This window comes from Candoia aspera, chromosome 15 (genome assembly GCF_035149785.1).
Source record: "Candoia aspera isolate rCanAsp1 chromosome 15, rCanAsp1.hap2, whole genome shotgun sequence".
NCBI lineage: Eukaryota > Metazoa > Chordata > Lepidosauria > Squamata > Boidae > Candoia > Candoia aspera.
In genome coordinates, this window is record NC_086167.1 from 9,261,408 (window position 1) to 9,285,670 (window position 24,263).

General features: G+C 46.2%; 7 gene segments (V, D, J or C); all 7 read left to right on the forward strand.

Moving 5' to 3' along the window:
- Nucleotides 1-336: 336 nt before the first annotated feature.
- Nucleotides 337-880, forward strand: LOC134505892 (immunoglobulin lambda variable 4-60-like). The segment is given in 2 exon segments: nt 337-441; nt 558-880. Coding segments are annotated over 2 exon segments (369 nt in total).
- Nucleotides 881-2,792: 1,912 nt separating this feature from the next.
- On the forward strand, nt 2,793-3,520 carry LOC134505776 (immunoglobulin lambda variable 2-23-like). The segment is given in 2 exon segments: nt 2,793-2,875; nt 3,027-3,520. Coding segments are annotated over 2 exon segments (375 nt in total).
- A 2,425-nt stretch (nt 3,521-5,945) lies between these two features.
- On the forward strand, nt 5,946-6,533 carry LOC134505779 (immunoglobulin lambda variable 2-23-like). The segment is given in 2 exon segments: nt 5,946-6,049; nt 6,190-6,533. Coding segments are annotated over 2 exon segments (363 nt in total).
- A 1,734-nt stretch (nt 6,534-8,267) lies between these two features.
- LOC134505893 (immunoglobulin lambda variable 5-39-like) lies at nt 8,268-8,743 on the forward strand. The segment is given in 2 exon segments: nt 8,268-8,307; nt 8,412-8,743. Coding segments are annotated over 2 exon segments (372 nt in total).
- Nucleotides 8,744-9,736: 993 nt separating this feature from the next.
- Nucleotides 9,737-10,356, forward strand: LOC134505778 (immunoglobulin lambda variable 2-23-like). The segment is given in 2 exon segments: nt 9,737-9,863; nt 10,025-10,356. Coding segments are annotated over 2 exon segments (363 nt in total).
- A 2,015-nt stretch (nt 10,357-12,371) lies between these two features.
- Nucleotides 12,372-12,972, forward strand: LOC134505775 (immunoglobulin lambda variable 2-23-like). The segment is given in 2 exon segments: nt 12,372-12,455; nt 12,624-12,972. Coding segments are annotated over 2 exon segments (378 nt in total).
- A 2,421-nt stretch (nt 12,973-15,393) lies between these two features.
- On the forward strand, nt 15,394-20,418 carry LOC134505894 (immunoglobulin lambda variable 4-69-like). The segment is given in 2 exon segments: nt 15,394-15,495; nt 20,099-20,418. Coding segments are annotated over 2 exon segments (366 nt in total).
- Nucleotides 20,419-24,263: the final 3,845 nt, after the last annotated feature.

A 24,263-nucleotide genomic window follows, 5' to 3' on the forward strand; every position in this document is an offset into this window, starting at 1 on the left:
GGGAAAAAGAAAAATATTTATCTGTTTTATGACTCAAAGAGGTCAAGAGCTAATTGAATTTATCAAAATGCAGGAAAGGTGGGGTTAACAAAGTTGGAGGGAACCCACCCAGATTCTATCCCCTACCCCAGGAAGAGAAAGGACTCTGCCACCTGCTGTGTTAGATGAAACCAGGCACACATCAACTTTGTGTTGAATTATTTTTTACATGCAAATGTCTTGCTTCCCATTGGTGCACCCCAATAAGCTCCCACCCTCAGAGGAGGTCTGTGATCTTCTGGAAAGACATAGGAGGGAAGAAATTTACATGGCAAGCCCTTCTTCCGTCCCTGGAAAGTTTAAGAAAGAAGAAGGGTGGTGGTTCCCTCTGAGACACAAAGGTGAACGAGTCCACCATGGCCTGGATCCTCTCTTTCCTTGTGCTTGTCAACTATTTCTCAGGTAAAGTCTAGAGGAGAATCCCCTTGCAGAAGCCACAACAAAATGAATCCATCTCATTCATGAGTTATGAAGGACTCAGTAGCATCATGACTGACTATCTTTCTCTTTTGATCCAGGGTTGCAATCCCAGCCCACAGTGACTCAGCCAGCCTCTGCCTCAGCATCCTTGGGACAAGGAGCTAAACTGCCCTGCACCGTCAGCGCTAACGTGAACCACGTTTACTGGCATCAACAGAGATCAGGAGAAGCCCCTCGCTTCCTACACTGTGATGGCTGCAGCAACAGGGGGCCAGGGATCCCAGATCGATTCACCGCATCGCGGTCGGGGAACACCGGCTATATGACCATCACCGACCTGCAAGAGGCTGACGAGGCTGATTATTATTGCAATGCTTGGTTTGGCAGTGCTAACGTGTTGCACAGTGATACAGTTGGATAAGGAATTGAGACAAAACCCTTTTATTATCTTCTTGCGTCTGTTTCTGTAGTCTCTGGAGAATAAGTTGTATGATGCAAACACTCCAGCTTCTAAGCAAACCGAAAACATGTAGAAAAGACTGGGTTGAGGTGCCCCGCTCTGAAACCTATTTGCCATGGAATGGAATGTCCCCAGTGATGCCTTTGGACACCAGGGGGCACCATCTTCCTAGAGATGCACCTCACCAAAGCTGCTACCAAAGTTCTTGATCAGTGCACAACTTGCAACCCACTGAGCAGTTTTACCACCTGCAAAACGTCCTATGCAAATCAGAGAGAGCAGGCATGTAGAAGTTATCAAGTGTTTCAGATATCTGAATAGGATGTGGCATATCTCTGGAGAATCTCTGCTTCCTATTTTTGTCCAACAACTGTATTTTGAGAAAAATTGCAGTGAGCTTCGCTTCTGAAGTTAATACTCACGGCTGGAGAAACGGGCAACTGTGCTCGCAGTTGGAACGGGTTCTGTAGGATCCATCCAAAGGCCATCCGGTTAAATACTTTGGTTGCCGAAGTAGCCAGGAACCTGCCTCTCAACACCCTCAAGTCAAAAAAGGGATAACCATGTGAATCTGGATCATGTGGTCTATTACTTCTGAACGTGGGAAGCCTTCTTTTATTAGGCTAATAGTTAAGGACATTTGCAATTTCCATCAGTGTTCAGATTCATGGCAAAATGCCCCACCAATCCAGTAGTCAACTTCTCAGAAATAAACTTCATTGAATTCTGTGATGGATGCTTGCCATTCGGTGGCATAGCCCTAATGGCTGCAGTCCTTAGCATCCGCTTTCATTCTTCTGGGCTGGGTTGGCAGAGGAACTAAGTAGGGTATGTCCTTTGAGGTTCATCATATTGTGGGAACCAGACATCATCTGAGCATGTTGTGTCACCCAAGATCTATAATAAGCCCAAATGGGTTTTATTTGTTCGGGGATAACATTAACTGCCGAGAGTCCCCCTGTCACCCATGGGCGGTGATAGAAATTGGAATACTAAATAAATAAATAAATAAATAAATAAACACGTTATTTTATCGTAGGATTAAAAGGTATTTTGACCACCTAGATTTAGAATCCAGTATGTTTTCTGAGAAAGCCAGTTTGGTGCCGTGATTAATGCGGCAGGCTAGAAACTGGGAGACTGTGAGTTCTAGTCCTGCCTTAGACATGAACCCAGCTGGATGACCTTGAGCCAGTCCCCCTCTCTCAGCCCTAGGAAGAAAAAGGCAAATGGCAAACCACTTCTGAAAATCTTGCCCAGAAAACATTTTGAGCTCCATCATTGTACATCTTGAGAACTTTAGGGTGGCCATGAAGGGTAAGATCAAAGCATCAGCTGCCCCAGTGTTCTGGATAAACTTTATGATAAGATATTTGTAGGAGAAGAAAAAAAGCTTTCCACTTGGGTTCCACATCATTTGGTACCAATCAATATTGCCCTTATCTGTGTAGTAAATGAGAGTGAGTAATGTAGAACCACTTTCACATTCTTGGAAAGAAATCACCATCATGGCAAACAAATGGAATAACTACTGTGCTACAAACCACTTTCCTGCCCTTCCTTTATATCCAAAATGTACTGTTTGAGGGAGCTGCTTCAACTTGCCTCATGATACAACTGATGTTTCTCATGTGCCTTTCCTTCCATGAATGAAGCATTTCTTCTCATTCACCACCACCACCCCAGCAAGTTGGACATTTTATGCAAATCCCTTCTTTGCTCTTTGGCACTGATAGATTGGCAGATCTTGCCAGGAGGAAGAGCGCCAGTTCAAAAAAAGCCAATGAACTTGACCATATTTGCATGGTAGATGGTTCTTCAAATCCAGGTGGGTTCAAATAAGAAGGCAGGCAGATCCCAAAGAGGTGTTCATTCACTTTAGAAAGTGATAGTCTTCTCAGATGCTCACCATGGCCTGGACTCTACTTTTCTTGGCAATTCTTGGTGATTTTTCAGGTAAATCTGTGAGGATTTATTTTAACACAATCCAGAGAAGGAGTGGCAGGTTCCACTATATACGATCATCGAAAATGATGCTTTGGTGACATTTTAAGCCCAGACAATGCACCAGGTTTTCATTATTGTCTTCTCCTCCCTTTTCATCCAGGCGTGACATCACAGCCCACCTTGACTCAGCCTGCCTCCCAGTCTGGATCGCCAGGAGAAACCATTAAACTCTCCTGTGCCATCAGCAGCAGTCCAAACACCATTGGCTGGGTTCAGCAGAGATCTGGAGAGGCCCCTCGCTTTGTCCACTGTGATGGCTGCAGCAGCAGGGGCCCAGGGATCCCAGACCGATTCACAGGGACCCAGTCGGGCAACAACGGCTACTTAACCATCACCAGCCTTCAGGCTGAAGATGAGGCTGACTATTATTGTTTCATGTGGTACAGCAGTGGCAGCGTGTTCCACAGTGAGACAGACTGATGGGGAACTGCGACAAAACCCTTCTGCCCCAGAGCAGAAACTCCAGAATCATTCTAGATCTCTGGCTGATCTGTATTTGATGCAACTCAAATGAAAATGGAGGAGGAAATGGAAGGTCTTTTCCATGCAGAGAAAAAGCCACATATCCATCCCCTAGGGAAACCATTACCATTAAACAGAGGGCAGTAAAGAGAAGAATGCCGAAGATTTATTTATCGGAAGATTAAAAGTGATCAATGTATACGTGTATACGTATGTATACACACACACACACAACATACAGTATAGTTGCAGATGTACAGACATACACAACATAAAATACAGTTATCGCTTTGGGTCACTTTTTCTTCTGTTGCACGTTGTCAAGTGAGTGAACATTTTTATCCTACCCTAAAAACAAACCACAAGGGAGAAGATAATTGTTTAATCAATAAACTCTGAGAATAATTTGCCTGATGCAGGTCTGCGCAGGATCCTGCTCCACCTCTTTTTCCTTCTGCATCTGTCTTAATCTCCTGCCAGCTTAGATGCTCCTCGTGGCTGAGTTCGAACTGATTTCTCCCCAAAGACCTTGGAAATCAAATTAAGCAACCTTTGATGGGAGGTCATGGGCTTAAATCTGCCCACCTTGGTTTCTCTGCAACAGTTAGACATTCAGTTTGGATAGAAACATCTCCAGATGTTTGGAAAACTGACGGTTCCTTCCATTGAATCTCCTTGTATTTCTCTGTTTTGGGACTTGAAGCTTCTGGTCATTTCTCCGCATTCACAAACACCCCAAAGAAAGTGGCATGCTTAACAATTCACCAACGTGTAGGCAAACAATATGGGTGAATATGACTGCTATATATGGAAAGACAGCGAGAGAAACTGGAGAGAAACTTGGCCTATAGTACATTTCTGCTGTGTTTTGTTTCATCTCTGCAGTTCTTAGGGCCTTGCTTCACACAGTTCGGCACTTTGCTTTCAGCTAAAGGAAGGTCCGTCGCATTTGCTTCAGTCCTATTTCCATGCATATTCCAGGGAAAAGAAGCAATTGAAAATACAGGTAACCCTAGCTAAACAGCTACAATTGAGACTGGAATTTTGGTTGCTAAGCGAAGCAGTCATCAAGCGAATCTGACCTGATTTTATGACCTTTTTTGCAGCAGCCATTAAGTGAATCACTGCAGTTGTTAAGTGAACCCATGGTCGTTAAGTGAATCACACAGCTCCCCATTGATTCTGCTTACCAGAAGCCAGTCAGGAAGGTCAACTATGACAATCACGTGACCACAGGACGCTGTGACAGTCATAAATGCAAACTGGTTGCCATGAGCCCAAATCATGATCACGTGACCATGGGGACGCTGCGACAGTCATAGGTGTGAGCACTGGTTGTAAGTTGATTTTTTCAGCACTGTCGTAAGTCTGAACCATCACTAAATGAATGGTCATTAAGTGAGGACTATCTGCACTAATAATGCAGTGGATGGCTTCAGCAGGGTATGTCTTCCCTTCCTTTCTTTCCTGCAAAATAAGATTGCAGAGAATTCTGTGGGCATCAGAGTGACACCAATTTCTGTTGTTGTTTTTTTAAAAAAACTGTCAGCATGTTTCAATACAATAAAAGTATAAAAAATTAAAGCAAAGATAAAGAAAAAAGAATACAGAACAAAACAAAAAAGTGAACAAAAATACGAAAACCTAGAATTATGACCTCCACTCTCCTTTATATTGCACAATTGCCATCTTACTCTTTCCCCTCCCTCATTCATGCTTTCTAGTCCCCAAACCTGTAAATCTTGTGTTCTGTCTTTTCCTCTTTCAACCAAAAGTCCATATAAAGCTTCCAGTTTTTTAAAAAAGTCTCTCTCATTTTTTCCCTGACCAAACGGATCAGCTTTGCCATTTCCGCGAGCTCCATCAATTTCATAATCCAGTCTTCTACCGTGGGTATTTCATTGTTTTTCCAACTTGGTGAGTATGATACTCTTGCCACAGGTACCATATACAATATCAGTTTCCCATGTTTCTTTTCTAGTTCAGCGTCCATAAAACCCAATAGAAATAATTCTGGCTTCGTCGTTAAGATTAATCCGCAGTACCTTTTGCATCACTGTGTGAATTTCCACCCCAACTTCCTTTGTTTTTTCACAAGTCCACCATATATGATAAAAAGCCACCTCCCCCTTTGCACACTTCCAACACAGGTTTGATATTCCTTTGTATGTTGCGACACCAATTCCTGAAGATTAAAGGCATGAAGCCAGCACACCTTGCAGGGGCTCCTAAAGAGTGTCAAAATGACAGGCAGCTGCTTCTGACTGCCCCAGGGCAGAGCGGCTCTTTCTGTTTCCGATCTGACTTTAGAGCTTCAAATGATTTCTCCCATTGGGGCAAAAATTAAAATTAAAATTAAAGGATACTCTTTCACCCAGGTCTTTCTGCAAAAGTCTCTTCTTCTCTCTGACCAAAATAGAGTGTCTGATCTCAGGAGGAGGAGGAGGAGGAGAAAGGGGAGGGGGAGGAACATCAGTCAAAGGAAAGCCAATGAGCTTGAAGAGATTTGCATGGAATGTTCTTCTTAAATTCCAGGTGGGTACAAGTCACAAGGCATTAGATCCTAGTCAGATATTCTTTGGACTAGAAAGCGACACGCTACTAAGGTGTGCACCATGGCCTGGATTCTGATTTTCCTTGCATTTCTTAGTGATTTCTCAGGTAAATACATGGAGGATTCATTTTCACGGATTGTAGTATATACACAAGACAATGGTGTCTCAGAGATGAGACTTTGGTGAGAATTTAAGTGCAGAACATGTATCAAGTCTACATTGCTATCTCTTTTCCCCTTACTCAAGGTGTTACTTCACAGCCCACCTTGACTCAGCCTGCCTCCCAGTCTGCATCTCCAGGAGAAACCATTAAACTCTCCTGTGCCATCAGCAGCAGTCCAAACAACATTCGCTGGCTTCAGCAGAGATCTGGAGAGGCCCCTCGCTTTGTGCACTGCGATGGCTGCAGCAGAGGACCAGGGATCCCAGACCGATTCACGGGCACCCGATCAGGCAACAACGGCTACTTAACCATCACCAGCCTTCAGGCTGAAGACGAGGCCGATTATTACTGTTTCATGTGGTACAGCAGTGGCAGCGTGTTCCACAGTGAGACAGACTGATGGGGAACTGCAACAAAAACCTTCTTCCTCCCCAGTGCAGGATATTGCTCAGAGGTTGCACTGTTCTTTTTTCTTCTTTCTTCTTTCATGTACCTGACATGGCAAAACAGGCAGAGATCAAGCCAGAGATCCATCTTCCAGAAGAAGAATCACATTGAAACACTTGAACGCAAGACAAAAAACTCACTCATTTATTCTTGTCTCAGCATAAAAACAATGTGTGTTAAGAAATATTAGTATATACCAGCAAACATTATAGCTCCCACTTGTTTAGTATTCCACTGATTTTGTTCCCTACCTTGAGAGTTTTCAGCTCAAGCATTCTGTTCAGCCTTTGAGCAAAACAAAACAAGTGGGAGGAAACCATTTTTCAATGAAGAAACTCTAAGATGAATTTTCCTCACGCAGGTCCGGGGAAGGTTCACCTGACCCGGCACTTACCTTCCCCATGGCTGTCTCCTCATCTCTGCACCCACAAAACCCCCAAAGAAACTTGCTTACTTCACCATCAACAACTTGGAGGCAAAGGCTGAGGCTGACAATGATTGAACTGATTGATCATCGACCTCCCCAGGGCATCCCCACACCAGAGGGCAGAGCGTTCCACTGCGGAAGGAAGTCTCCTTAGGGTTGCTTATGTCCCACAGAGCAATGCATCTAACACCTACATTTGCTCTTCCAGGTAAAAGATGGGTGAAAGCAGGGGTTGGAATATCATCCAAGCCACAGGAAGGCTGTATTCTCTCCTGCCCAACTTTTGCGCAACACACGTTTGCAAAATATTCAGGTGTTATGGAAAGGGAGAAGTTCCACCCTGGAACAAACAAGAACCATCATTACACACGGGACCCTGAGGACCTTTACAAAGTCAAAGAAATGGACATAATTGGGTTGACGCGTGAAACCTCTTTTCTTTTACTTACTTTCTTTCTTTACTTCTTTACTTCTTTACAGACCTTACCTGGCTGCTATCTCAAAGAAGGATCCTGGGTGGCTCATAATACCCACTAACAACAGAGTTCAGAACCAAACCGCCCTCCCTCCCATATGCCAGACCAAAGAGCCTCCAAGGGCCAACCTCCCTGCTAGCCAAATGCTTCGGGCTCGGATGGGGAAGGCTGGGAGGACCAGGATCCCTGCAATCACAGGCGGAGGCTATTACAAAGGGCTGGGGAACACCCAAGAAGGGACACCTGTGAATTCCTATCAGGTGACCACATGGAAGGGAGGGGGGGCCTGGAGCAGGCCCACCATAGGTAACCTCATACCATGGGCAGATACCCTCCAGGAGAGGTGGTCCCACAAATAAACTGGCCTTGGCTATGGAGGGCTTCAGAGGTGATAAATGGCACCTTGAATTGCACCCAGAAAGCAGCTGGAAGCCAGTGCAGGTCAGGCAGAAGTGGCCTCGTGGGTGAACCATGGGGAATGAACTACAGGAGAGAAAAGGGTTGTTCTGGATTCCTGGCCATCCAGGTTCTCCTTCCAAAGAAGGGGATTTAAGGCCGGTATTCATGCAGAAAAGAGCTCACGGGATTCCTGGATATTTTTGCTTTTGCTGATACAAGGCTGTGTTTCTGGGTCTTTTATTAAATGATGTTTTCTTCCCTCCTTCTGGCCAGTGAAGCCCCTGGATATTTGCATGTGTCTCTGGGAGAGAGTTAAGAGAGCATCAGGGAGTGAGCGCAACCAATGTCCTCCTGGCTTTGGATAAAAACGAGGTTGGACTTCCCCCCCCCCCCCTTCATTTTCTCCATCACGATGTGGATGCTGCTGCTGGTCCTCTTCTCTTACTCTTCAGGTAAAATGAAACAACCATGGTGACTATTTTCTCCCTCAGTGCAATCCTGTGGCTTCAGTTTCCCATCTTTCAACGTTTGTTTAATGTTGATTTTCTCCTTCCAGGTGTAATGTGCCAGTACACCCTGAGTCAGCCACCTTCCCTCTCCCTGTCCCTGGGACAACCAGCAAAACTCTCCTGCAACATTCGCAGTGGCTTCTACTTTGCTTACTTCATCTGGTTCCAGCAGAAGGAAGGGGAAAGGCCCAGGTTTCTTCTGTATACAACCTCCAGTGAGACCAAATTGGGCTCTGACGCCTCTGGTCATTTCTCTACATCCACAAACACCCCAAAGAAAATTGCCTACCTAAGCATCAGCAGTGTGCAGGCAAAGGATGAAGGTGACTATTATTGTGCTCTTTGGAGACACAGTGTGGAACGTCAGAGAGGAGCATGATCATAAACCTCCCCTGGGCCCAAGTTCTCAGGGCTTCACCACACCACACTTCAGCAGTAGGCTTTGCTAAAGAAGTCTCCTTCGCACTGCCTCACTCCCACTGAACAATGCCTCTGAAGGCTGTTATTCCTATTCCAGGGAAAAGATAAGTGGGTTCCAATCATGGAATATCCCCAAATCCATGGGAAGTTTATATTCTTCCCTCCCCTAATTTTCTGCAACACAAAATCGGATAATTGTCTGTCTGCACCAAGGTGAGACACCTCAACGAAGTATAAAGGACATTAAGAGCACCTCCTTTGCTCTATGAGGGAAAGAGGGAGGCCTTAAACCAAATGGGGGCTGGGGGCACCGTTCCCTGAAACATATTTGCAATGGAAGAACATGTCCCCCAGTCGTGGTCACAGGAGTCGACAGCAGGGGGGGCCACCCTCCTAGACGTGCACCAAACCCATCTTCTGCCACCACTCCTGAAACTCTCCTCTGTGCAACAGACTGAGCAATTTCACCACCTGTAAATGCTCCCTGAAAATCTCAAGAGAGAAAAGTCAACCAGGTTTCATAAACAACGTGTGTGGTGTTGGGTAGAGGAGGTTGTAGCACAACTCAGGAGAGTTTTTCATGTCCAAGACCTGTTTTGAGAGTGATCCCCTTGTTTTTCTGTTCTAGAATTCATTCCCATGGTTTCACAGTGACCATTTAGCTGCCTTTTCAGGAGAGGGATCTCTGCTGTCCATGGTAGCCTCCAGGCATGACTAGGCCTCCTCAAGTCCCCAACCTGACTTCGTTCTTCTGAATGCCTTTCTCCTCATGTTCCCACATGGTGACAGAAAACCCCAAGAAAGGCATCTTCCTAAGACTCCCCTTTATGGAAATATCTTCTCTGCTCTTTAGTCAAAACCGATTGGCTTGCCTTATAAGAAGGGGTGTGGCTCATCCATTCAAGGAAAGCCAATCACTGTGCCTCTATTTGCATGGACAGTTCTTCAGATCACGGAGGATTTAAGGAAGAAGGTAGAAGGATCCCAGGGAGAGGTTCTTTGATTTTAGAAAGGACTTTTGAAGGAGAGCACCATGGCCTGGACACTGGTCTTCCTTTCCTTTCTGCCTTATTTCTCATGTAAGTAGGTAGATGGAGCGGTAAAACAATCCCATGAAAATTCTCTCCTCTGCACATTATAAAATACGATAGGGTGTGTCCAACTTGTTGGTTCTGGGATTTGGAGACCCAGATATATAACAGATCTTGATTAATTCCTCATTTCCTCTTATTTTGTAAAGGCGTCACTTCACAGCCCACCTTGACTCAGCCTGCCTCCCAGTCTGCATCTCCAGGAGAAACCATTAAACTCTCCTGTGCCATCAGCAGCAGTCCAAACACCATTGGCTGGGTTCAACAGAGATCTGGAGAGGCCCCTCGCTTTGTGCACTGCGATGGCTGCAGCAGGGGACCAGGGATCCCAGACCGATTCACGGGCACCCGATCAGGCAACAACGGCTACTTAACCATCACCAACCTTCAGGCTGAAGACGAGGCCGATTATTACTGTTTCATGTGGTACAGCAGTGGCAGCGTGTTGCACAGTGAGACAGACTGATGTGGAACTGCGACAAAAACCTTCTTCCTCCCCAGAGCAGGGCGTTGCTCAGAGGTTGCGCTGTTCTTCCTTTGATGTAACTGAAGGCAACAGAGCCAGAGATGGAGCCAGAGATCCATCTTCCAGAAGAATAATCACATTCAAACACATGAACACAAGATAAACATTCACTCATTTTTCTGATTTCAGCATTTAAAAAAAGGGTGTTAAGAAGTGTTAGTATAGACCAAAATACACTATAGCTCTCACTTGTTTAGTAATCCTTGACTGTATTTCCTACCTTGACATTTTTCAGTTGAACCATTATGTGTAGCTAGTGAGCAAAATGAAACAAGGGGGAGAAAAACACGCTTGACCAGGAAACTCTCAGATGAATTTTCCTCATGTAGGTCCGGAGAAGATCCTACCGACTCCGCCCTGACCTTCCCCATGTCCAGCTCCTCACCTCTACGGCCACAACCCCCCCAAAGCAACATGCTTACTTCACCATCAACAACGTGGAGGAAAAAGATGAGGCTGACGATTATTAAACATTGAGGGTCACCCACCTCCCAGGGCATTACCACACCAGAGGGCAGAGCTCTCCATTGCTGAAGGAAGCCTCCTGAGGACTGCTGAGGCCCCACAGAGCAATGCCCCTAACATCCACCTTTGCTCTTCCAGGCGACAGGTAGGCGAAAGCAGAGGTTGGGATATCGCCCAAGCAACAGGGAGGCTGCATTCGTTCCTTCCCTGCTTTTACACAGCACACCTTTGGAAAATATTCTGTGGGCATCAAGGCGACACAATGCAGCAAAGACTAACGGGTGTTGAGGGAGCATACCTTTCTCTGAGCAAAGGGGGGACCTGGAGGAAATCTGGGGCTCGGGGCACCATTCCCTGAAACATCTTTCGAATGGAAGAACATGTCCCAAGTCGTGGTCACAGGATTCGGCGGCAGGGGGTGCCACCCTCCTAGACATGCACCAAACCCATCTTCTGCCACCACTCCTGAAACTCTCCTCTGTGCAACAGACTGAGCAATTTCACCACCTGCAAATGCTCCCTTCAAATCTCAAGAGAGAAAAGACAACCAGGTTTCATAAACGACGTATGTGGTGTTGGCTAGAGGAGGTTGTAGCACAACTCAGGAGATTTTTTCATGTTCAAGAGCTGCTTTGAGTGAGATCCCCAAGTTTTTCTGTCCTAGAATTCATTCTCATGGTTTCACAGTGACCCAAGCTCCTTTCAGTGGCTTTCATGGTGATTTCTGCACTTTGTCTGGCGTTGCCGAGCAGGTTTGTTGGGCTGAAATGGGTTGGGAAGTTGAGGTGCCACCCAGGATCCCTAAGATACCCTCCTGGGCTTTATTGGCTTGGATGTGACATGCTCTGTTTACAGAGGAATTGGACTTATCCCCTCAATTTGGAGATCAGCCAGTTGTCAAAATCATCCCTTACTTGCCTGAGAGCTTCACAGGAGACCTGCTGGAGCAGATCAACTGAAAACCAGCTGTAATCTTCTGGGAAAGATTCTGCAGACTCAGACTGGAAACAGAAGGATGGAAAGGTAGGAGAACCTTCCCATCCTGGTTCCAGAACGCCTGCTGTTGTGGGATATTGGCATGAGCTTCAGAGGAGTAACTGACATGAAAGACTCTGACCCATTTTTCAGAGGTAAATCCAACAACACCATAACAAAAAACAACTAAGACACATTTAGCTGCCTTTTCAGGAGAGGGATCTCTGCTGTCCATGGTAGCCTCCACGCATGACCAGACTCCTCATGTCCTTAACCTGACATTCTTCTTCAGAATGCCTTTCTCCTCATGTTCCCACATGGTGATAGAAAACCCCCAAGAAAGGCATCTTCTTAAGCCTCCCCTTTATGGAAATATCTTTTCCGCTCTTTAGTCAAAACCGATTGGCTGGTCTAATGAGCGGGGGGTGGCTGATCCATTCAAGGAAAGCCAATCAGTGGTCCTTTATTTGCATGGACCTTTCTTCAGGTCTCAAAGGATTTAAAGAAGGTAGAAGGATCCCAGGGAGAGGTTCTTTGATTTTAGAAAGGACTTTTGATGGAAAGAACCATGGCCTGGACACTGGTCTTCCTTTCCTTTCTGACTTATTGCTCATGTAAGTAGGTAGATGGAGAGGTCCTTGTAAAACAATCCCACGAAAATTCTCTGCTCTGCACATTATAAAATACAATAGGCTGTATCCAACTTGTTGGTTCTGGGATTTGGAGACCCAGATAATATAACAGATCTTGATTAATTCCTTTTTGCACCATTTTTTGTAAAGGCGTCACTTCTCAGGGCACCTTGACTCAGCCTGCCTCCCAGTCGGGATCTCCAGGAGAAACCATTAAACTCTCCTGTGCCATCAGCAGCAGTCCAAACACCATTCTCTGGCTTCAGCAGAGATCTGGAGAGGCCCCTCGCTTTGTCCACTGTGATGGCTGCAGCAGCAGGGGGCCAGGGATCCCAGACCGATTCACTGGCACCCGATCAGGCAACAATGGCTACTTAACCATCACCAGCCTTCAGGTTGAAGACGAGGCCGATTATTACTGTTTCATGTGGTACAGCAGTGGCAGAGTGTTGCACAGTGAGACAGACTGATGGGGAACTGCGACAAAAACCTTCTTCCTCCCCAGAGCAGGTCATTGCTCAGAGGTTGCGCTGTTCTTCCTTTGATGTAACTTACAGCAAAAGAGCCAGAGATGGAGCCAGAGATCCCTCTTCCAGAAGAATAATCACATTCAAACACAAGAACACAAGATAAACCTTCACTCATTTTTTTGATTTCAGCATTAAAACAATGAGTGTTAAGAAATATTAGTATATATCCATGTACATGGCAGCTTATGAAATTATGAATCAGGCTATCGAACTAAGCCACGATTTCTTTCGTATAGTTGGGCCTGACATGCCCTCTTCCCTTAGGAATTACCTTTCAGCTCCCTGGATGAAGAGTCTTAGCGTCTGCTGTAAACTTCAGAAGAAGAAGCTTAAGGGAGCATGCTGCATCCTATGAAAGACACGCCAGGCTCCATGTTCTGGATAATCCTGTCCTCAGAGGGATTCTCCTTCGTCCTACTTGGGCTCCCGCAGTGACAAGTACTGATGAATATCACTAGTAGCAATGCAGTGAATGGGAGCAACGTGACAGTCTTTTCCCCATCCTTGCAAACAAAATACGTTCAAAGGAAAACGTGGGAAAGCCATTTCCTGTCTTTTCCTGGGATTCAAAGGTGATGTTTACGGCAGCTGCTTCTGACTGCCCCAGGCCAGAGATGCTCTTTCTCTTTCCCTTCTCACTTTAGAGCTTGAAGTCATTTCTCGCATGGGGACAAAAATTAAAATTGAAGGATACTTTTTCACCCAGGTCTTTCTGCAAAAGTCTCTTCTTCTCTCTGACCAAAATAGAGGGTCTGATCTCAGGAGGAGGAGGAGGAGGAGGAGGAGGAGGAGGAGGAGGAGGAAGGGGAGGGGGAGGAACATCAGTCAAAGGAAAGCCAATGAGCTTGAAGAGATTTGCATGGAATGTTCTGCTTAAATCCCAGGTGGGTACAAGTCACAAGGCAATAGATCCTAGTCAGGTATTCTTTGGACTGGAAAGCGACATGCTTCTAAGCTGTGCACCGTGGCCTGGATTCTGATTTTCCTTGCAATTCTTAGTGGTTTCTCAGGTAAATACATGGAGGATTCATTTTCACAGACTGTAGTACATACACAAGACAATGGTGTCTCAAAGATGAGGCTTTGGTGAGAATTTAAGTGCAGAACATATTAAGTCTTCATTGCTGTCTCTTTTCCCCTTTTTACTCAAGGTGCTATTTCACAGCCCACCTTGACTCAGCCTGTCTCCCAGTCTGCATCTCCAGGAGAAACCATTAAACTCTCCTGTGCCAGCAGCAGCAGCCCATACTACACTGGCTGGCTTCAGCAGAGATCTGGAGAGGCCCCTCGCTTTGTGCACTGCGATGGCTGCAGCAGCAGGGGGCCAGGGATCCCAGACCGATTCATGGGCACCCGATCAGGCAATAATGGCTACTTAACCATCACCAGCCTTCAGGCTGAAGACGAGGCTGATTATGACTGTTCCATGTGGTACAGCAGGGCAGCATGTCCCACAGTGAGACAGACTAATGGGGAACCAAGGCAAAACCCTTCTTCCTCCCCAGAGCAGGGCATTGCTCAGAGGTTGCGCTGTTCTTCCTTTGACGTAACTGTTAGGACAAAAGAGACAGAAACCCATGGATTACCCAGTGACCAAACCTCATTCAGGTGGCTTTAATGGTGGTTTCTTCTTTTTGTATGGAGTTGACAGCAGGTTAGTCAGGAGTGAAATGGACTGGCAGTTGAGGCGTCACCCAGGACCCATCAGAAACCCTTGTTCGGTTTCAGCAGGACGTGCTGTGTTAACAGAGGAATTGGGCTTAATCCCCTCCATTTGGAGTCCAGAAATTCTCAAAATCAGCCCTTGCTTGTCTGAAAACATCACAGGACATGTGCTGGAGAAGATCAAAGGCCAACTTGGTCCAGACTTCTGGGTCACATTGTGCCAAATCAAATTGGAAACAGGGACAGAGAGCCAAGAGATCATATCCATTTTGGTTCCAACACCTGATTTTTATTTTATTTTATATTGGCATGAGGTATAGAGAAGTAAATAATGTGAAGGACTTTTACCCATTTTTCAGATGAAGATAGAATTACAGCATAACCCAAACCAACAAAGACACGTTTAGCAGCCTTTTGATGAGAGGGGATGTGTCCCATCCACAGCAGGCTCCTCAGTCTGCCTCCTGGTAGAACCACACATCCCTACGTCCTCAACCTGTTGTTATTCTTCTAAATTTCCCACATTATGACAGAAAATGCCAAGAAAGGCATCTCCTTAAGCCCACCTCCCCCTTTATGAAAATGTCTTCTCTCCTTATTCGTCAAAATAGATTGGCTAGTCTAATAAGTGGGTGGCACATCCATTCAAGGACACCCGATCAGGGTGCCTCTATTTGCATGGACCTCTCTTCAGGTCTAGGAGGACTTAAGGGAGAAAGTAGAAGGATCCCAAGTAGAGAGCCTCTGATTTAAGAAAGGGACACTTTAGAAGGAAAGCACCATGGCCTGGACACTGGTTTTCCTTTCATTTCTGACTCGCTTCTCACGTAAGTCCAGTATATAGAGCGGTTCTCATAAAACAATTCAATGAAAATTCTCTACTCTGCACATTATAAAATACAATAGGTGTATCCAGCATGATGGGTCTGGGATTTGGAGACCCAGATAATATTACAAACCTTGATTAATTCCTCTTTTCCACCATTTGTTGTAAAGGCATCACTTCCCAGCCCACCTTGACTCAGTGTAACGGTTGCCTACCCTAATAGACTCAGACTCACAAGCAGGAACTTCATGATATCTGATTTATTAAAGAATAGTATGCAAATACAGAGAAAGCTGAGACTGGGAAAAAGCGCGCCAAGTACAAACTAAAGGCCCTCGGCACAAACAGAATCCCTCCCCTCTCCCGACCGTTTCAAATCCCCCCCCCCCCAGGTGCTGGTAACCGTTTCCACTGATGTCCTGGGAAGAAAACCTCGAACACACGAGATAACCCAAACACATTCCAATCTGGCTACGTACAGATAACCAGCCCAGGAGACAGAATCCTCCTCCCCTCCCAATCGAAACACGCATCAGCAAAATGACATGCAAAATGCTCTGATGCACCCTTAACATTGAAACGATGAACATGACATACCGCCCACCCAAATAGAAGCGAAAAATCAGGGCGCAGGTTTCAGAGGATAAGCCAAATGAAAGCATCTAACTAAAACAGGAGACTGAACATCACGGGCAGCCACCCACTCAGGGTGGGGGAAGTGTTTCCAATGAATCAGGTATTGCAGGGTGCCACGAATCCAGCGAGAATCCAGGATTTCCTTCACCTCAAAATGCTGCTGCCCATCAATCATGATCAGAGCAGGAGGTGGAGGCTGCAGATGCCAATGATCGGAATGGGTGACAGGCTTGAGCAAGCTGCAAAGAAAAACAGGATGCAAATGTTTCAGATTATGAGGCAAATCCAGTTTAAACATGACAGGGACCACAACACACACAATGGGAAAAGTACCCACAAATTTAGGAGCCAACTTTTTGGAGAGTTGCGGGGACTTTATGCATTTGGTGGAAAGGTAGACCTGATCACCAGCTTTAAAATCAGGTTGAGGAGCCCCCCGTTTATCTGCGTGTAGTTTATAAGCAGACTGGGCATCAGCCAATGCCTGCTGAATCACCGGCCAGGAATCAGCCAGTTGAGCAGCCCAATCAGAAGGAGAGCAGGGCTGCGCGGAGGGCTGGGGTAACTCAGGAATGGGGACAAAGTCCCGGCCAAAATTAACCTGAAAAGTGGTGTGCCCTGTGCTCTGATGAATGGCATTGTTGTAAGCCACTTCAGCAAAAGGCAGGAGATCAATCCAATTGTCCTGCTGATAATTGACAAATGCCTTCAAAAATTGTTCCAGGGTCGAATTAAGAACTTCAGTAGATCCGTCCGTCTCCGGATGCGACTCAGTGGACAACGCCTGCTTGGTGCCCACCAGCTTCAAAAATGACTTCCAAAACTGGGAAGTGAACTGTGTCCCGTGGTCCGTGACCAAACGGGAGGGGCTACCGTGTATCCGGTAGATATGAATTAGAAAAAGGCGGGCCAACTGTTGGGCAGACAGAATAGAAGCACAGGGAATGCAATGGGCTTGCTTGGAAAAATAGTCCTTTACCACCCAAATCACAGTCTTTCTCTGACTAGGAGGCAAATCCACAATGAAGTCCATAGAGACCTCCTCCCAAGGACGGGATGGGCTTGCAACTGGCTGCAGCAGCCCTTGCGGTTTACCCACCTTCCGTTTGGACATGGCACAGACAGGACAAGAAGCAACGTAACTTTTTACATCACGTCTAAGGGTAGGCCACCAAAATTGGCACCGTACCAAATGCAAGGTTTTGACAAACCCAAAACGACCAGCCATCTTATCATCGTGAGAACGTGTTAAAATTTCCCTTCGCAAATTGTCAGGCACATAGAGGCAATTCTGCTTCCAAGCTAAGCCTTGGTCAAACGTAACAGTGTCTCCATTCGCTTGCAACCAAGTATCAGATTTCAGCTCCTGTAGGAACCGTTGTTGCAATTGAGAGGGAACTGGCGTCCTCCTCCCAGGCTGCGAAACTGAAGCCGGAGGCAGCTGTGCATGAGTTTGGCTGCGGGTGTCAGCCTGCAACCCCAATTGGGGCTCCGTCCACACCGTACCCACAATGTCAGGTGCTTCGACTGGATCCTGTGGTTGGCGGGAAAGCTCATCAGCCAGGACGTTCTTGCCCAGAATGAACTTCAATTGAAAGTCAAAGCGACTAAAAAATTGAGCCCAGCGGACCTGTTTAGGACTGAGCTTACGGGGCGTGCTGAGCGCTTCCAAATTTTTATGGTCAGTCCAAACCTCAAAAGGACATTTAGCCCCCTCTAAGAGGTGGCGCCATGCATCCAAAGCAGCCTTGACTGCAAAAGCTTCCTTTTCCCAAACATGCCACCGCCTTTCCGTCTCGGAAAATTTCCAGGACAAATACATACAAGGCTTTAAGTCGCTGTCAGCATCTGCTTGCAGAAAGAGCGCCCCAATGAAAAAATCAGAAGCATTCACTTGAACCACAAAGGGCTTAGTGGGATCAGGGTGTTGTAGAATTGGTTCAGCAGTAAACAAGCTTTTGAGATTGTCGAAAGCCACCTGGCAGTCAGTTGTCCAATTCAGCAATGCCCCCGGGTTCCTCACCTTGCGTGTATCCCCCAATCCCTTGGTACATAATAAGTCAGTAGGTTCGGAGAAGGTGCTACTTGCTCTGCCCTGACCTTCCCCATGTCCAGCTGCTCACCTCTACACCCACAAACCCCCCAAAGCAACTTGCTTACTTCACCATCAACAATGTGCAGGAAAAAGATGAGGCTGACGATTATTAAACTGATGGGTCACCCACCTCCCTGGGCATTACCACACCAGAGGGCAGCACTCTCCATTGCTGAAGGAAGCCTCCTGAGGACTGCTGAGGTCCCACAGAGCAACGCCCCTAACCTCCACCTTTGCTCTTCCAGGCAAAAGGTAGGTGAAAGCAGAGGTTGGGATATCGCCCAAGCAACAGGAAGGCTGCATTCTTTCCTTCCCTACTTTTACGCAGCACACCTTTGCAAAATACTTTGTGGGCATCAAGGTGACACAATGCAGCAAAGACTAACGGGTGTTGAGGGAGCATACTTTTCTCTGAGCAAAGAGGGGACCTGGAGGAAGTCAGGGGCTCAGGGCACCATTCCCTGAAACATGTTTGGAATGGAAGAACATGTCCCCCAGTCGTGGTCACAGGAGTCGGCAGCAGGGGGTGCCACCCTCCTCGACATGCGCCAAACCCATCTTCTGCCACCACTCCTTAAACTCTCCTCTGTGCAACAGACTGAGCAATTTCACCACCTGCAAATCTCAAGAGAGAAAAGACAACCAGGTTTCATAAACGACAAATGTGGTATTGTGGGTAGAGGAGGTTGTAGCCCAACTCAGGATATTTTTTCATGTGCAAGACCTGTTTTGAGAGGGATCCCCATGTTTTTCCGTTCTAGAATTCATTCCCATGGTTTCGCAGTGACCCAAGCTCCTTTCGGGGGCTTTCGTGGTGGTTTCTGCCCTTTTTCTGGAGCTGCAGAGCAGGTTTGTTGGGCTGGAATGGGTTGGGAGCTTGAGGTGCCACCCAGGATCCCTAAGGTACCTTCCTGGGGTTTATTGGCTTGGGCATGACATGCTCTGCTTACAGAGGAATTGGACTTTATCCCCTCAATTTGGAGTCCAACCAGTTCTCCAAATCAGCCCTTACTTGCCTGAGAACCTCACAGGAGACCTGCTGGAGGAGATCAGAGGAAAACCAGCTGTAATCTTCTGGGAAATATTCTGCAGATTCAGATTGGAAACAGAAGGACGGAAAGGCAGGAGAACCTTCCCATCCTGGTTCCAGAACGTCCCTGTTGTTGGATATTGGCATGAGCTTCAGAGGAGTAACTGACATGAATGACTCTGACCCAGTTTCAGAGGTAAATACAGTTACAGCATGACAAAGAACAACCAGAACACATTTAGCTGCCCTTTCAGGAGAGGGATCTCTGCTGTCCATGGTAGACTCCAGGCATGACTAGGCCTCCACAAGTCTGCAACCTGACTTTGTTCTTGTGAATGCCTTTCTCCTCATGTTCCCACATGGTGGCAGGATACCCCAAGAAAGGCATCTTCCTAAGACTCCCCTTTATGGAAATGTCTTCTCCGCTCTTTAGTCAAAACTGACTAGGCTACTTGGTTAGCCTAATAGGGGGGGGGGGGGGGCGTGGCTCATCCATTCAAGTAAAGCCAATCAGTGTGCCTCTATTTGCATGGACCTTTCTTCAGCTCTTGGAGGATTTAAGGAAGAAGGTAGAGGGATCCCAGGGAGAGGTTCTTTGTTTTTAGAAAGGACTTCTGAAGGAGAGCAACATGGCCTGGACACTGGTCTTCCTTTCCTTTCTGACTTTTTTCTCATGTAAGTACATAGATGGAGAGGTTCTTGTAAAACAATCCCATAAAAATTCTCTCCTCTGCACATTATAAAATACAATAGGGTGTATCCAACTTGATGGTTCTGGGATTTGGAGACCCAGATAATATAACAGATCTTGATTAATTCCTCGTTTCCACTTATTTTGTAAAGGCATCACTTCACAGCCCACCTTGACTCAGCCTGCCTCCCAGTCTGCATCTCCAGGAGAAACCATTAAACTGTCCTGTGCCATCAGCAGCAATCCATACTACATTAACTGGGTTCAACAGAGATCTGGAGAGGCCCCTCGCTTTGTCCACTGTGATGGCTGCAGCAGCAGGGGGCCAGGGATCCCAGACCGATTCACGGGCACCCGATCAGGCAACAACGGTTACTTAACCATCACCAGCCTTCAGGTTGAAGACGAGGCCGATTATTACTGTTATATGTGGTTCAGCAGTGGCAGAGTGTTGCACAGTGATACAGACTGATGGGGAACTGCGACAAAAACCTTCTTCCTCCCCAGAGCAGGGCGTTGCTCAGAGGTTGCGCTGTTCTTCCTTTGATGAAAAATAATCCAAATTGAAAGGAAAAGAACACAAGTCAATCATTTATTTGTCTCAGCATTAAAACTGTAAGTGTGTATGTACATATACAAATGTAGAGTATAGCTGACCCTTATTTAGTACTCTTTTGATCAAATTCCCTACCTTGAATGTTTTCACATAAACAATCATCTCAGCTTAGGACCTAAAAAGAAAAGAAGATAAAACACCACAAAATGAAGCTGAGAGCTATAATTTGCCCACTCTTGGACTGCATAACCCACAACTAGATTGAAACAGACTAAAACATCTCAAGATTTTCCCCATGCCACTGTGCATGAGTTTATTGAGCTTTCCAATTTATTTTTTTTCCCATATTCAAGTTTTTGCTCATAATCCCCTTGGCCAGAGATCTGAATTCATTTCTTTAATTCATTTCTTTTCTCTTTTTTCTTTTTTTGCAAATTAGCTCAAGGAACACAGAAAATGAAGCCAAACGACATACAACTGATTCTCACTGGTCCCCGTGGTCACATGATCTTGATTTGGGTGCTTGGCAACCCGTTCACATTTATGACCATCACAGGGTCCCATGATCACCGAATCAACATTCTCAACCTTCCCATCTGGCTTCTGACAAGCAAAATCAGTGCAGAACAGCATGATTTGTTTAACAACCATGTGGTTCACTTAATGCTCATGGTGATTTGCTTAACAATCACTGCAAAAAAGGTGATAGAATTGGATCAGATTCACTTAATAACCACTTCACTTAGCAACCGAAATTCCGGCCCCAGTTGTGGTCGTTAAGCAAGGACTACCTATAGTGAACAATCCATGAACAAAGGAGAAATCTGTTGAAGAATGAGAACTGAAAAATCTCTAAAAAAATATCCCCATGGGTTGGGAATATTTCTCTGAAACAGAAAACATGTTCCACATTTATGACTTTGAACATCTGGTGGTGCTACCTTTCTAGAAATGCACTCGAGTTTTTACCCCCATGCTTGACAACTATGCATCGTGCAACAGACCAAACGATTTCGCCACTTTAGATAGGATAGCAAGGCACCACACAAGCTCATCAATTGTTTGAAGAGGCTGAGGTTCTCTTGAGAATCAGAGATGCTACTTCTCTGGAGAAAATCCCTTTTGCTATTCTGCTGCCTAGCTGTGGATACTTTTCAATTTTGTTCTGATTTGATTATTTGATTGGATAGATGAATGCAAAGGGTTGATTTGTCCAGCCTTTGTCAAGTTGATTTGAAGTACTGAATATTTGCCCAGCCCTACCAAGGAATAACATCTGTAGCAATAACGAAGTTGGACATCAGAAGGCACACACTTCCTACTAATGAGATGCCCTGTCTCTTGTGGCCCTTTGTCCTAAATAAGGAGTCTTGGTCAACCATTTCTGTCCAGCAGTCTGTGAAGTTCTAACACCTGCATCCTTTGAACCTCTTCAGCACAGAGGAAACCAAAAGAGCTGTGAACAAACAGAACCATTTCAAGGCATGAATGCAAGAATTAAATATTAATTCTTAGGAGCCCTTCTTCTCAAGACAGTGGGCGGGCCACCACATTTTAGCCAAATCCCCAAAGAGACGCATTTTCTAACAAAAAGCATTGGTTCTTGGTTGGGGGCACAAAGGGATAGGACCTTTTCTGCCATATCTTGGAATTCTTACCAGACACAGGTGCTTGTAGATTCTGATGAGGCTCAATCTCCATCTTTCCCAGTAACTGGGCACCCCAGTCCAGCCAAGAGGCTTTAGAAATGGACAATTAGGAACATTCAGAAACATTCCTCTTTCATTTTCAGCATCCCTCACAGATATTCTTGATGAAGTGCAGATTACAAGGATAAAGAACACCTTCAGACCACCTCCAAGATTTTAGGAGGCTCATAAACCCCATACCCCCCCACACACCCCCAAATCTGACATGAAGCCAACACATATTTCTGAGTTGATAACAGTCATCCTATCATCAGTACCATCATAGATATCCGTGTGAACACTTTAACTCCACATTTGCAGCCAAAACAGATATTTAGAGCAGTTGACAAAAATCAGTCACATCCTCAGGGTTATTGCCCAACTTACTATTTAGGAGATTATGGCACAAAAGGAAAACTGGTTGGGAGGGATGAAGGGGGAGGGACCGAGGCTGGTCTCTCTTTTCTCTGATGTTTTTCCTGGCAATGCAGTCTCTTGGTGACCCTTGGGCACCTGAAGAACACAGAGGAGATTAGAAGATATGCACTTCTTGGGAGGGGATGCCCATTCAACCAATGAAGAGAAAGTCTATTTGCATGGAATCTGCTGGGGGGGGGGGACTAAGAATGTCTTAAATTATCGGGGCAAGCAGAGTCCCCTCTATGATAGGAAAACAACTTGGTTTTCCTTCTCCACTCACCATGGCTTGGAGCCTCCTTGTCCTTGGTTTCTGGACTTACTGCTCTGGTGAGCATTATTCTGTTCCTTTTTGCTTCTCCCACCTCCATCCATCTTCTCCACCCCACCCCACCCCACCTCCACTCCTTTCATGCTCATTCCTCCATCTCCTTCAAAGAGGGGCTATAAGTACAGTTTACAGGTGCTTATTTCTTCTTCTTCCTCCTCCTCCTCCTCCTTCCAGGAGCAGTTGCTCAGTTCACCTTGACACAGCCACCTTCACTCAACACATCCATGGGAGGTACCACTGAACTTTCCTGCAGTATTGACAAGTACACCTTTGGAGGCTTAAGCTGGCTCCAGCAAAAAGATGGAGAAAGGCCAAGTTTGATTCTAGCTTATACCTTGAGCTCTAACAAGACAGAATTTGGGCCAGGGGTCTCTGGTCATTACTCGGTCTCGGTGGGCACCTCTAAAAAAGTGAGTTATTAAACCATCAGGAATGTGCAGATAAAGGACAAGGCTTCTTATTATTGTACAGCGTGGAAGGATGGGTGACACAGCGACACAGCCAGCTGAAAAACTGAAACAAAAACCCCTCCCATTGTGACCTGCTCTTGCATTGTTGCATTACAGCTGTGCAGGGCAGAACTTGGTAATCAGGTGGCTGAGAACTGCTCTTATTTTAAAAAAGGAACAATGTCTTAAAAGACAGAGAGGAGATTGATCATCCACCTCCCCAGGGCATCCCCACACCAGAGGGCAGCACTCTCCATTGCTGAAGGAAGCCTCCTGAGGACTGCTGAGGTCCCACAGAGCAACGCCCCTAACATCCACCTTTGCTCTTCCAGGCAACAGGTAGGTGAAAGCAGAGGTTGGGATATCACCCAAGCAACAGGAAGGCTGCATTCTTTCCTTCCCTGCTTTTACGCAGCACACGTTTGCAAAATATTCTGTGGGCATCAAGGTGACACAATGCAGCAAAGACTAATGGGTGTTGAGGGAGCATACTTTTCTCTAAGCAAGGAGGGGACCTGGAGGAAATCTGGGGCTGGGGGCACCTTTCTCTGAAACATCTTTGGAATGGAAGACCATGTCCCCCAGTCGTGGTCACAGGAGTTGGCAGCAGGGGGTGCCACCCTCCTAGACATGCGCCAAACCAACCTTCTGCCACCACTCCTGAAACTCTCCTCTGTGCAACAGACTGAGCAATTTCACCACCTGCAAATCTCAAGAGAGAAAAGAGAATCACATTTTATCGACTGTGCAGGGCAGAACTTCGTAATCAGGAGGCTGAGAACTGCTCTTCTCCTGTCTCTCCCAAGTCATCCCTCCCAGGAAGGGTGGCAAAAGAGATCTCCAGTTGGCAATGGGCTCCATGGATGTTCCCACCAC